General features: G+C 43.1%; 1 protein-coding gene across 1 annotated transcript in view; it reads left to right on the top strand.

The window, feature by feature from the left end:
* LOC141052867 (cytochrome c oxidase subunit 4 isoform 1, mitochondrial-like) overlaps positions 1 to 5064 on the top strand; it is a 162629-nt gene extending 157565 nt beyond the window's left edge. The window contains exon 5 of the mRNA XM_073550180.1: positions 4865 to 5064. Within this exon, the coding sequence (XP_073406281.1) occupies positions 4865 to 4998 (134 nt within the window). The 3' untranslated portion in view covers positions 4999 to 5064. The remainder of the gene's footprint in view (positions 1 to 4864) is intronic.
* Positions 5065 to 15207: the final 10143 nt, after the last annotated feature.

The following is a 15207-nucleotide window of genomic DNA, read 5'->3' as shown; positions in this document are numbered from 1 at the left end:
GTTCCTTCCCGGGGAAAGACCTGGCTAGTCATTGCTTGTGTTGAGAAACATGTGATGGTGTCTCCGCGGCTTGTGCTTTGCATATTTTTACATATTTCCCATAACGGATGGGAGCTTTGATCTAGCATCACTGCGTTGAGAAACATGTGATAGTGTCTCCGCAGTGTTGGATGTTGATCTCCATGAGTTCATTCATCCTCATTTTTTACATTTAAATTCTATAGCACTTACCTCCCAAGATAAAAGAAGTGATTTGCTAATTAAAGGTATTTAGGAATATACAGCGAAGCCCAAAATGGTAACAATGTTTTGAATGTTGACTTTCAGGCTCCATATCTCACCATCCTCTGCTGCTATCATCCTGAAACTACCATCATCTTGGCTATCTCACACATAAATTTGACTTGCAATTATTTAGCATATGATTAGTTATGCAGATTCTCATCATGTCACTGCATTGTTACTGTTTTGCTTCTAGTGGTGGAAAAATATTTTTCTTCCTGAAAACTACAAAATACAACCTGTTCTCACATTCCTTAATATCTCAGTGTGTTATTAGGTTTATTCCCAAGTGAAATATCATTGGTTTGAAACGATGTGCAGCCATGAAGACAATTTCCCAAGAAAAGAGAAACAGCATCATCCAGCTCATCGATAGTGGTCTCTTGGCCAAGAAAATTGCCAAACTGCATCATGTGAGAGCCATGACAATTGGAAGAATAAAAAATGAAGTCCGTCCACCCTTTCAGATGCCAAAAGGTGGACATCCAGGCAAAATATCGGAGTCAACAAGTCAGCTCATCACAAGGACTATGAGTTCTGGTGCAACAAACACGGCACTGGTTGTGGCTCTTATGCATCATAATAATGAGATCACAGACACTGATGCAAGCACTATGCGATGCATGTTACACAAGTCTGGAATGGTGGCCCGAAAAAAGGTGAAGAAGTCTCAACTTCAATATTGTTATAAGAAGTGTCGGTTCAAGTTAGCAAACAAGTACGATAGTGGACATTTAAAGACTTTAATCGGGTGATATGGAGTGATGACAAAAGTCAATAGACTAGGCTCTGATGGATGCAAATGGGTTGAAAGAAATAAGGGGGAAAGGGGGCTAACGAATTGAAGGAAATGTCAAGTTTGGTGGAGGAAGCCTTATGATATGGGGTTGTTTCACAGCCAATGGCATTGGATACTTGCCCAGGATATTGGTGGTCTCAATGTTGAGCTATATGTGAGTTTCCTACAAGATGATTTACTTTGTACACTCAAGTACTATGGGTATGAAAATAACAGCATAGTGTTCCAGCAGGACAACACGAAGCATACGTCGAGATTGGTGAAGAAATTGTTCAATGATAATGAAGAATAGGTGCTGGATTTTCCCCTACAGTCCCCAGTCCTCAATCCAATCAAACTCTTGTGTTTAGAGTTGAAGAAAGAGCTGTAAACATACCCAAGTGAGTCGACTAGTATGCAACAACTTTGGGAACGTGTAGAAAAGACCTGAGATTAAATTTTGGTTGACCCATGTTTGAATCTGATTGAGACCATGTCCAAAAGGATTCAGGCAATGTTGAAAGCCAAAAGTGGATTTACAAAATACTAACAAAATAATAAAAATTAAAATTAAAATCTTTAGCAACAAAACAGTAACAATGCAGTGACATGACATGAATGTGCATAACTAATCATATGCTAAATAGTTGCAAGTTAAATTTATGTATGAGGTAGCCAAGATGAATGTCTATAAAAATGATGGTAGTCTCATATTCAAAGTAGTAGTGGATAGTGAGTTATGGAGCATGAAAGTCAAAAGTTCAAAACATTGTTACCTTTTTGCTCTTCACTGTATATATAGTGTTATAATTCCTTTTTTTCCACACATCCCCTTTATATAAGGTAATGCCCCCTTTTTCCTATAGCTATCTAGACATCTTTCACCACATGTTAACCAATGCAAACCCTCCGTCGGCCTTCAATTCCTAACCATATGGACCACTCATCTAGCTAAAACTTCATCCAAACAGTGCTCAAAAGTTGGCTGATAACTACCTCTCTTTTATAGAGTAACAGCTAAATGTTAGAGACTTGTATAATGGTGTACTGGGAAATAAATCAACGGTTAAATGCTCTTAATACTTAGAGAAACTCTCCTTTATGAAGTGAATGTTCTTTTAAACTGCATAAGTCAATAATGTCAAAACTAACAATACATCACTGGACATCACGAATCTCCTACGCACAATCAAAGATGAGTTTTTGATCGATGCGGTATTAGAGATTTAGAGAAATATTAATCTAGGCTCAGCTGTGATAGAAGTAGACAAACACTGCTTTGCATAGAGTTTGAAGTCCCTTTAAGGATGTCCAGTAACACTTTCAAAGATATGTGTAGACACCAGGGCTTTGCGCACAGGGCTTTGTTTAGAACAATAGAGACTATCCCACTGTAGACTACAGGTGCCAGGAACCAGCTTGACATGCCAATCTTCTGAAAGTGGCATTGATACAATAAGGAGTGCCTGGAAAGCAAGTAATAGCAGGTAAAGTATCAAAAGCAAGGCAATAAGTCGATATTACATGTAAAGTGAGATTTGTGCTTTGAAGCCCACGATGGGTAGGTATGTTGATCTTCTTAAATTTATTAATGCTGCTATGTGCCTACTAAGCTTAGTACTGGGAAAATGTGATCCACCTCATTAGTGTTGTTGAAAACACCATCTGGTTTTGTTGCTGAATGAAAAGAATCGCAAACAATATTAGAAATAAAAAAATAAGATCTAGACGTCAGACATTACTGTGGAATAACAGAATAACAGACTGCAAAGTGAGGATTACACTCTTTAATTAAGGGACATTTTCCAACATATTTAGCAATAACAAGCCAGAAGCAGACTTGATAAATGGCTGAAAAATAAGTGATTTTCAGTTGGCGGCAAATGAAAGGAAATTAAAATGAATGTTATTGCAAAGAAAGTGGAGGAAAGACAGATAGATGTAGACGGCTTGGACCATCTACAGCGGCAAAGCCGTTGGGCTCAGTGAATGGATCCAGTGGTTGATGTGTGCGGTCGACACAAGATCACCTCTTCAGTCAAAACACAGAAACTGGAGCAGCAGTGAAAAACTGGTACTTGATATCTATGATTTTACAATTATAAAAGGATTTGGGGACCCACTTTTCTTAAAATTGAAGAATATGAGCGTATATGGTGTTGACTAGACTGCCAAATTCCTCAAATCTCAAGATACCACAAACATTTCTTGATGTGTTGGAAAACCAGGTCCGTAACACATTATAAGACGTATGGGGAATGGATTGCTGGTAAAGCCTTGGTGGCAACTATTACATCTAGCGAATCCTGCTTTGAGCAGGGGGTTGGACCAGATGGCCCAGGAGGTCCCTTACAACTCTACGATTCTATGATTCTATGATCTTCAGAGGCTTTATAGAGTCATCTGAAGGTTTCAGAACTGTTTTGGGAACACAGGAGGTCAGACAATTAGACAGATGGTTTAATGTTCTGGCTACGCAGTCTATATATTTGTGTGTGTATGAGGACATCACACTATATACAAGACATAAAGGTCTAAACTTCTTACCTGTATTGTGCTCCATCCCAGTTTGTGCCCAAAAAAGAGCTTAGTGTCTTGTTGATTTTAGGGACAATGTTGTGGCATAATTTACGATTAGGGGGCAGACTTCCATATGTATATTGACGTGTTCTTGGCTATAACCTTACAAATCCTGCATACACCGTTGGCCCACCGCATCCTTAGACCTTTTTTAATATTATTTGGTGTTTAACAACATAAAAAGTAGTATATCCTGATTTCTCAAAACCACACTTAATACATTATTAGATCTCTTAGACCTTATGAGGCTGGTGTATGTAATTTGACAATGTATGTTAAAAATGATTGTGTAATCTTTTCTGAAGGTGTAAACTTCATCACTCCCTACATAGCCTTATTGATTGCCCCTCAGTGTGCCTCCTCCCTGCTCCACCCAACCAGCCTGATTGACAGCTCTTCAGTGTCCTTCCTGCTGCTGGTGAATTTCACACTGCTCAGTACAAGTTGCAGATGAAAGTCAGGCTGGGTAGGGATAGACTGAATACATTTGGACTCATGAGATATTTTATTTTTGTAGAACTCATAAAATGCTTATTTTAATATTCAGATTATACTTCCGTTCTGACATGCTCTGTCAAAGTAAGTACACCAGCCTCTCCAGGTCAGAGATCTATTTAGCAATGTATTCTGTTTGTATAGTGAAATATGCTGACAGATCCACTTTAAAACATAAACTCATATGCAAAGTTTTTTGCAAACCGGTAAACTAATCATTGGTAAATGTTTTAATAGTATGTTAGTGTCCGTGATGGCGTACTAGCAGGATATACCTTTACTTATTGAATGATGGGGTTTACTGTCTGATCCCTTATAGAGCATCAGAATGATTTTTCCTTGCACAGTAATGCTCCAAGGCCCCTGCAGTGCAGGACAATACTTACATAGCTCCATTTACAACAGATTGCCAGAATTACAGAAGATATACTGAACCAACTTCATTCTGGAGATCAGTGGAGGTGGCAGCGTTTGGACACCTAGTGATCATAATTTTATGACATATATTAGTGATACGCTATAACATTAAATGATGGCAATACTTCTTTAAGCATTGCTGCTTATGTCACATTGACATGTATGGATGAATAGATATGGCATTACGAACTGCAGCAACTGGTTGATAATGAAATTGTCTAGCCAGGTTCCAAGAGATCAGCTTCTGTTTGTGTGGTTGTAAAAACTTATCCAGCTTCAAATGTTTGCTAATGGCTTATTTTTCCTTCTCAGTGTTTGGTCCAGTTCCTCACACACTCTCCGATGAATGGATAGCGATGCAAACCAAAAGAATGATTGACATGAGGATAAATCCTGTCACAGGCTTCTCCTCCAACTGGGACTATGAGAAGAAACAGTGGAAATAGTCAACGGAATATGACCTGGTGTCAGAAATAATACAATAAAGTGCTTACATTTGACATACATGAAAATATGTTTAGTTTTGTTTTTCATACTTATTCCAAGTCTAAATAGAAAATCACTTCTCATCCTTCTTCAACAGCCATATGTACGATTGTTGGATATAATACACAGATATCTACAATAGACGTCTCAGGCATACTTAAGACAAGATGCCACCATGCTGCACTGTCATCAGCTCCTGTCCCCAATGGGGCTGGCAGTATTATAGGCACACAATACAGTCAAATTCCAAGGAAGCTAATTAACTTATCTGTATGCTTTTCACATGTGGGATCTAACCAGATAACTGTTGGAGAACTGTTGGCAGAATGATGTTTCAGCCAGCAGCTATCAACTTTCTCTTAAGGGGCCTTTACACATAGCGATATCGCTATGTGTGCTACTTACCTCCGACCGGCTCCCCCGCTGTCTGTCGCTGATCGCGCGAGATCGTGCAGCTCCATTTCTCGTCAGGCGCTTCCTGCTGGCGCCAACGAGCGACGCATGGACTCGGGCGGGAGGACGTCAGGATCGCCGCGTCTGAAAGGTAATTAATGACCGCTGCTGCGTCGCTACATCGCTGTGAGATCTGCCTGTGTGACAGCTCTCTAGCGACCATTGACTGGGTCGTATGATTGTCGGGATCGCTAAATGTAAAGGGGCCTTTACATAAGAACTCTCTATGATATAAGCCGCCAGAGATGTCCAGCAGAGGCTCTTTCTTAGAGAAAAGTATGTGCCATCCAAAATCGGACATGCCGGATCATTATATGATCTTTACATATGATATCATGGAAGTGACAAAGGCCATGTACTCATTAGACTGTTGATAGAGATCCAAAAAATTATTTTAAAATATAATAAATTTTATTCAACAATATTAAAAACATAATACGTAAAGAAGGAGAAATACCGTTAGGGGAAGCCAAGCAAAAGGTGAAGGTGAGGAACAAGGAGGATATCACATAAGCTTAAGAGTGGGTAACTGAAATGGGTAAATAAAAGTACAGTGTCTCCCCTAAAACAGATAACAGACCACAATATTTAAATATATATAAATCGACCACAAAGACCCTCACTATGGTGGCAATAATACAGGAACCTAAGTACATTACCAGGCTGGTACATGAATAGTGTATAAGATCCCTCTTTATGGAATGAACAGGGGTTGGCTAAGTCAGAAGATGGGTGCTAATAATAGCCACAGCATGTCGTATTTATAGGCCGGGCGCCAAAAATATAAGTACTTATGATGGAATGTATGTTACCTGTATGGGAAAGAATCAGCCACAGAAAAGTGCTCTAGGCGTTTCCTCACCCCAACGTGCATTTCGCCGCCAGCTTCTTTCGGGAAGTGTGACAATGTGAGGGGCGGCCATGTATTTAAATAGATGCAATCCAATCAGCGCTCGCTAGGGGAAAGAAGGCGACCGACCTGTCTCGTCGACGCATTGCCTAGAGGCATTTCTGCATCTTTGCGTATTATGTTTTTAATATTGTTGAATAAAATTTACTATATTTGTAAATAATTTTTTGGGATCTTTTCTTGCCTTCCCATATTTATTTGCATGTGGGATTTTGTTGCCTTATCGTGATTAAAGTGCCTTTCCCTATATAGGACATTGTGTTGACTTAATTATCTTTATGCTGTTACTACAACAGATTGTCCAATTAAATATGGATTTCAAAGCCAAGGAATTGACTTGGCGTTCAAAAGCTGTTGCCATTTTCAAGCAGAATGCCATCAGTGTTTCACAAGATGCTTCTACTACTAATAGGGAATTAATGTTTAAATGAAGGAATGCACTTCACAAAAAACAAAATCTGGGGGAATCGGGCTTCACTAGAAAATTATTTAGGCAAAAAAAATATTCCATGTGGTCTGAGAGTCTAGCTGTACTCCACTTTTGACCTTTAAAATGAGCAATTAACCAACAGGTGGTTAGACACGGCTTCCACCTGTTCCTTGGATTTCATTAAAATACTTATTGAACACAATACATCTTCCTTGAAAACTATTGACATTGAACTGGAATCCGTATATAAGGGCCAACTATTGACATTGAACTGGAATCCGTATATAAGGGCCCCGTCACACAAAGTGACGCACCAGCGATCCCAAAACGATATGACCTTGTCAGGACTGCTGGTGTGTCGCTACATGATCGCTGGTGAGCTGCCAAACAGGCAGCTTCACCAGCGATCAGCACCAGTGACACGCGGGTAACAAGTGACGCACGTCGCTTAGTTACCCGCAGTGTACCTTAGTTACCAGCGCGCTGGAGCTGGTAACCAAGGTACACATTGGGTTTCTAAGCAGCGCGCGGCACTTAGAAACCCGATGTGTACCTTGGTTACCAGCTCCCTGCACCAGCGTGCTGGTAACTAAGGTACACAGAGGGTTTCTAAGCGCTGCACGCCGCTTAGAAACCCGATATGTACCTTAGTTGCCAGCGCCAGTTCGCTGATCGCTGGTCTCCCGCCTGCCACACGCAGAGATGCGTGCTGGCCAGCGGGAGACCAGCGATCAAAAAAATGTCCAGGCCATTCCAGGACGATCAGCGATACCCGGCAGGGGGGCCGATCGCTGGTAAGTGTCTCACACACAGCGATCTCGCTGGTGAGATCGCTGTTGCGTCACAAAACTTGTGACTCAGCAGCGATCTCGCTAGTGAGATCGCTGTGTGTGACGGGGGCTTCAGTCATTACAAACCAGCATGTCTGAAGAACAGCTCGACACCTGGCTTAAAGATCTTGGTAAAGAGGTGGACAAATGGGAGGAGAACGTTAGCCAAGGGAAATTAAAGAAATATTTACGCAATAGTAAGGATTTTGACACACATAAGATATATCATTGGCAACAACAGAAGAAGACGGACATCATACATATGACATCTAGGGATAGATCAGACACCTCTAGCATTTCTGAAAGCGAAAGCAGCACCTCAGTAGGCGACTTTGGGTATATTAGAGACTTTCACTTGAGAAGTGGGGGCGTAGAAAACTCCCTGACATGTTTAATAAGCCACAACAACAGAGGAAATATAGAGGCCAACTAAAGGTAATCAACCTATCTAAACATGTCCTGACACACACTCAGGAAAATCTCTCGGGAAGGGGGCTTACTTTTTCACCTTTGTCCCATTTAGACACCTCTACTGTGGTGAAAGACATCAACCTGTTTGCCAGGAAGATTATACTCAAGAAATTACATTTTAAACCTGAACATCAGTCAGTTTTTCTACTGAGGAGGAGAGAGAGGCAGTCATTATCATGGAATCCTTAGCAAGAGAGACTAAATCAAAAGAAGTCAGTACGATTTCCCCCAATCTGTTTAAAAAAAATTAAAAAAATTCCCTTCATTTGATTTATGCCCTACAGAGGAGGTATTTACTAGACTAGTGATTAAAGATATTGAACACCTGGAATCCAACAAAAAAAACCCTAATAATTTAATTTCTGAGGAAGGAAGGGTATAGAAAGATCTTAGATCCTGAGAAGACGTGGTGTTCAAGTCAGCTGATAAGGGGGGAATCTGGTAATATCGCTGATTAGTAAGTATGAATGACATGCATGCAAATTACTCAATGACAACCAGTAGCGTAGCTACCGGGGGGCAGAGGGGGCAATCACCTCGGGCCTCACGCTCTGAGGGGCCCACCCGGACCTACGCTATGTAACTGTATCACATGTTATGTAGCACAGCGCGCTGATACAATTGCATTCTGCAGCAGAGCAGGGAGAATCGATCTCCCTGCTCTGCCGCCCGGCCACTATAGGCCCCGAGCAGGCGGTGGGGGGCCCGGTGCCAGCAGTGGGCCCCCCGCCCGTCATTGCAGGGTCAGCTGTATCGGCATCTAGCCCATACAGCTGACTGCAGTGCTGAGAGAGGGAGCGAGCGCTCCTTCTCCCATCATCCCCCTCTCCCTGACAGCGGGCGTGATGACGTCACTGCCCGGCGCCCGCTGTTAGGAGATGAGCGGGAGAGCAGCACAGGAGCTGGGAGGAAGAGAGGTGAGTATTAGATTTACTTATTTTTGTAACGGGGTGAATTATAATAGGCTGCCTATAGTGGTACAGAGGCTGCCTATGGTGGTACAGAGGTTGACTATGGGGGTTCAAAGGCTGACTATGGGGGTACGTTATAATACAGAGGCTGTCTATGAGGGTACAGAGGCTGCCTATGAGGGTACAGAGAGGCTGCCTATGGGAGTACGTTATAATACAGAGGCTGCCTATGGGGGTACAGAGGCTGCCTATGGGGGTACCTTATAATACAGAGGCTGCCTATGGGGGTACAGAGGCTGCCTGTGGGGGTACAGAGGCTGCCTATGGGGGTACATTATAATACATAGACTGACTATGGGGGTACATTATAATACAGAGGCTGTCTATGGGGGTACAGATAGGCTGCCTATGCGGGTACGTTATAATACAGAGGCTGCCTATGGGGGTACAGAGGCTGCCTATGGGGATGCATTATAATACAGATAGGCTGCCTATGCTGGTACGTTATAATACAGAGGCTGCCTATGGGGGTACAGAGGCTGCCTATGAGGGTACATTATAATACAGAGGCTGCCTATGGGGGTTCAGAGGCTGCCTGTGGGGGTACAGAGGCTGCCTATGGGGGTACATTATGAAACAATCACTGACCTCAGGGAGACCAGTCAAAGAAAATACTGCGGCAGCCGGCAAAGGCGCTCAATCAGTGAAATCCTAGGTGCATTGCTCCCTGGGAAATACGAATATGCAAATAAAGTCAGAGGAGCCTCATTTCAGAGTCTCAAACACCGGACTAGCCAGATCTTCCTCCAGGAAGATCGGAGGAAGATCTGGCTAGTCCCGTGTTTGAGACTCTTCAATGAGGCTCCACGGACTTTATTTGCATATGGGGGTACATTATAATACAGAGGCTGACTATGGGGGTACATTATAATACAGAGACTGTCTATGGGGATACAGAGGCTGACTATGGGGTTACATTATAATACTGAGGCTGTCTGTGGGGGTACAGAGGCAGTCTATGGGGGTACAGAGGCTGACTATGGGGGTACATTATAATATAGAGGCTGCCTATGGGGGTACATTATAATACAGAGGCTGCATATGGGGCTACAGAGGCTGTCTATGAGGGTACAGAGGCTGCCTATGAGGGTACAGAGAGGCTGCCTATGGGAGTACGTTATAATACAGAGGCTACCTATGGGGGTACAGAGAGGCTGCCTATGGGGGTACGTTATAATACAGAGGCTGTCTATGGGGGTACAGAGGCTGCCTATGAGGGTACAGAGAGGCTGCCTATGGGAGCACGTTATAATACAGAGGCTACCTATGGGGGTACAGAGAGGCTGCCTATGGGGGTACGTTATAATACAGAGGCTGTCTATGGAGGTACAGAGTCTGCCTATGGGGGTACAGAGGCTGCCTATGGGGGTACGTTATAATACAGAGGCTGCCTATGGGGGTACAGAGTCTGCCTATGGGGGTACAGAGGCTGCCTATGGGGGTACGTTATAATACAGAGGCTGCCTATGGGGGTACAGAGAGGCTGTCTATGGGGATGCATACAGATAGGCTGCCTAAGTGGGTACGTTATAATACAGAGGCTGCCTATGGGGGTACATTATAATACAGAGGCTGCCTGTGGGGGTACAGAGGCTGCCTATGGGGGTACAGAGGCTGCCTGTGGGGGTACAGAGGCTGCCTATGGGGGTACATTATAATACAGAGGCTGCCTGTGGGGGTACAGAGGCTGCCTATGGGGGTACAGAGTCTGCCTATGGGGGTACAGAGGCTGCCTATGGGGGTACGTTATAATACAGAGGCTGTCTATGGGGGTACAGAGTCTGCCTATGGGGGTACAGAGGCTGCCTAAGTGGGTACGTTATAATACAGAGGCTGCCTATGGGGGTACATTATAATACAGAGGCTGCCTGTGGGGGTACAGAGGCTGCCTATGGGGGTACAGAGGCTGCCTGTGGGGGTACAGAGGCTGCCTATGGGGGTACATTATAATATAGAGGCTGCCTATGGGGTACATTATAATATAGATGCTGCCTATGGGGATGCATTATAATACAGAGGCTGTCTATGGGGGTGCATAATAATACAGAGGCTGTCTATGGGGGTGCATAATAATACAGAGGCTGTCTATGGGGGTGCATTATAATACAGAGGCTGCCTATGGGGTGCATAATAATACAGAGGCTGTCTATGGGGGTGCATAATAATACAGAGGCTGTCTATGGGGGTGCATAATAATACAGAGGCTGTCTATGGGGGTGCATTATAATACAGAGGCTGCCTATGGGGTACATTATAATATAGATGCTGCCTATGGGGATGCATTATAATACAGAGGCTGTCTATGGGGGTGCATAATAATACAGAGGCTGTCTATGGGGGTGCATTATAATGTAGAGGCTGCCTATGGGGGTGCATTATAATACAGAAGCTGCCTATGGGGATGCATTATAATACAGAGGCTGTCTATGGGGGTGCATAATAATACAGAGGCTGTCTATGGGGGTGCATAATAATACAGAGGCTGTCTATGGGGGTGCATTATAATATAGAGGCTGCCTATGGGGGTGCATTATAATACAGAGGCTGCCTATGGGGGTGCATTATAATATAGAGGCTGCCTACGGGGGTACATTATAATATACATGCTGCCTATGGGGGTGCATTATAATATAGAGGCTGCCTATGGGGGTGCATTATAATACAGAGGCTGCCTATGGGGGTGCATTATAATATAGAGGCTGCCTATGGGGGTACATTATAATATACATGCTGCCTATGGGGGTGCATTATAATACAGAGGCTGCCTATGGGGGTGCATTATAATACAGAGGCTGCCTATGGGGGTACATTATAATACAGAGGCTGTCCATGGGGTACATTATAATATAGAGGCTGCCTATGGGGATGCATTATAATACAGAGGCTGTCTATGGGGTGCATTATAATATAGAGACTGCCTATGGGGATGCATTATAATACAGAGGCTGCCTATGGGGGTGCATAATAATACAGAGGCTGTCTATGGGGGTAAATTATAATATAGAGGCTGCCTATGGGGTACATTATAATATACATGCTGCCTATGGGGATGCATTATAATACCAAGGCTGCCTATGGGGGTGCATTATAATACAGAGGCTGCCTATGGGGGTGCATTATAATACAGAGGCTGCCTATGGGGGTGCATTATAATATAGAGGCTGTCTATGGAGGTGCATTATACTATAGACTCTGCCTATGGGGGTGCATTATACTATATTGGGGACTATCTGGTGTATTATACTATATCAGGGGTCCCCAACCTGTAGCTTGGGAGCTACATGTGGCTCACAGTCCCATGAATTGTGGCTCGCGACTGTCTGCCAGCTTGATGCTTTAGGTCCAGGTCTAACAAACAGGTATGAAGAGTACATCTCAAAATAGTGATTTACGTGAGCAGCCCTGCACAGAAGAGCAGATCTGGAGGCACATATACTGTCTTGGGGTTTAGAGATGTTTTAGGTATGGTACGCTGGAGGATGATACTACCTGTTAGAGGAGGTGCTCAAAGCTGGATGTGACAGTGTGTTGGGAGTCATTGATGGGACAATACTGAAAGGGGAGTATTGTGGGAACTCCTGGATCTCAGTGTACTGTTTTGGAGTGATTTCTGTGGAAAAGCTTTGGTTATGATTATACCTGTAATGGGGGCTTTGGTTGACACTCCTTTGAAGGAGATGGGAGCTGGATGTGGCTCGCACCCCTCTCTCAGTGCTGAATGTGGCTCGCGACCCTCTGTCTAAGCTGAATGTGGCTCTCAAGGACAGAAAGGTTGGAGACCACTGTGCTATATGGATGCTATCTAGGGGGCCATCATACAGTGTGGGGAATATAGTGACGGGGCCATCATACAGTGAGGGGGCATTATACTGTGTATAAGAGAGCATCATACTGTGTATAGGGGAGCTGTACAGGGGGGAGACTCGGGACATTACTAAATGTACAGTGGGCACTTATTATAGGGGAACTTGGGTTACTGTGACTGTCAAAGGGGCACACAGGGCACTATTACTTTCTAGCAGGGCTGTGGAGTCGGAGTCGTGGAGTCGGAGTCGGTGCTCATTTTGGTGGAGTCGGAGTCGGAGTTGGAGTCGGTATAAAATGGACCGACTTCGACTCCTAAAATATATAATAAATTGGGTACAGTAGTTCAATGCAGAATGTGCTGAATATTTTTTCATAGGAATTTGGGAAAGTTATGAAATGCCCTATAAATGGCTGTTCTATTCCTGATCTAAGGCTACATTCACACACAGCGTTTTTCCTGCGTTTTTTGTGGATACGTTTTTCAGCTGCAAAAGCCGATCAGATTTTTAAAAAACCGCATCACCTGAAAGGTTTTTGAGCTCATAGATAATGTTTTCAATATCAAAAGCAGATTAGAAATCTGCTCTATCTATCCATTTATCCATATCTGTCTCCATATCTTATCTGTACCAAAAAGAATGAAAGCTGGGTAGCACACAGACTAACACTTTCTGCCAGGTAAAGGAGGAGGAAAGAGCGTCTCAAACATCATTAACAAGATATTTTGTAAGTGACAAAGTTACTGTAACAATGACAGCAGATGTGTCTAAAAGACAGCTCATACAGCTTGTTGTGAAGGACGGTGTACCATTAACATTATTTGCACGACCAGCTTTTACAGCTCTAAATGGAGAAATGGCCTCCAAACTTAGTGTTTCTCTGGAAAGAGAAAGAATTAGAAAATTAGTGATTGAAGAAGCCCTTAATCAAAAGGAAGATCTTAAAGTCTCTCAAAAGACGCTTCATGTTTCTTAATGGATTCCTGCACACATCACAGAGTGAACTATTTTGCCATCAATGTTCGATATGTTTGTGACAACAAAAATTGTTACCAACACGCTGGCAGTAAAAGATACTAAAGCTCATCACAGCAGCCAGTTTCTCCAGGCCTTAGTGGAAAAAGTTCTGCAAGATTACGAACGCAAAAAAAAACAGGTTCTTGCTGTTGTAACGGACAATGCTTCAAACATAAGTACAATTACACTGATGAATGAGAGTAATGAACAACAGCTAGAGGAACATTTAGGATTCAGTATGTTTGAGATGGAAGGCCACAGTGCTGTTCATGTAACTGAGGGACAAACAGATATTACTACAGAAGAACAGCAAAATTATGCTGTAGAAATAGATGATCTTGTAGAAGCGGCTGCAAAACACTTTCCTATTCATTACATGTGCTGTGTTGTGCACACGCTGCAGCTGGCAATAAGAGATAGTCTGCAAGAGGGACATGCTGGAAATCTGATTGGAAAAGTGAGGAAATTGGTTATTGCCGCCAGAACCCCTAAAATTGATTCCATCTTGAAGAGACGTGCTGGAAAAGGGCAATTGTTGATCAACTAAAACCGTTTCTTATAGATATGGCGAACCCTCAGGTAACCCTAAATGAAGGTCAATGGACACAGGTGGCTGAATTGAAGGAATTGCTTAATCACCCATTTACTGTGACTAAAAAATTACAAGCTGAGGATTTAACTCCTGGCATTTTCATGATGGAGCGGAAGAACTTGCTATTTTGCTGTTTAATCGCAGATGGCATTTCTGCTTCAATGAAACGGAGAGAGACACACCTATTGGAAAATAAAAATTTTCTGGCCGCTGTTTATGTGGACCCAAGTCATCGTATATTGCTTGATGATCAACAGCTTACTAAAGGAAAAGAAGCTGTGACTGAGGTAGCAGTTAGGAAGAGTGGCCTACAGGAGGACTGCCAGGCGCAAGAGGACTCGGGTCCTGAAAGTGCTACTGCTGCCATATCTTCATCCTCATCAGATAAGGAGTTTGATTTTGATAAGTATTTGTATGACATGGAGCAGGCAAAGCGTTGTCGCAAGGAAAAAGATTTCACTCTGTCTCCTATAGTAAGCAGATTGACCATATTTCAGCAAAATGTTTCACTTGTTCTCAAAGAAATAGAAAAATTCAACCGTTCATCAAAACTGACTGTGCATGAGGCAATTCCTTTACACCCGGAAATTGTTAGAGATGTTGCCCATGTGGTTACGGCTTTGCCTCCAACCCAAGTTACTGTAGAGAGGTTGTTCTCTAGCCTTAAAATTATTAGGTCAGATTTGGGG

This window comes from Dendrobates tinctorius, unplaced genomic scaffold (assembly GCF_039654945.1).
Source record: "Dendrobates tinctorius isolate UK_male_01 unplaced genomic scaffold, ASM3965494v1 ptg000163l, whole genome shotgun sequence".
Taxonomy (NCBI): Eukaryota; Metazoa; Chordata; class Amphibia; order Anura; family Dendrobatidae; genus Dendrobates; species Dendrobates tinctorius.
The sequence above is the reverse complement of the archived record's forward strand: the minus strand, read 5'-3'. Positions and strand labels throughout refer to the sequence as shown.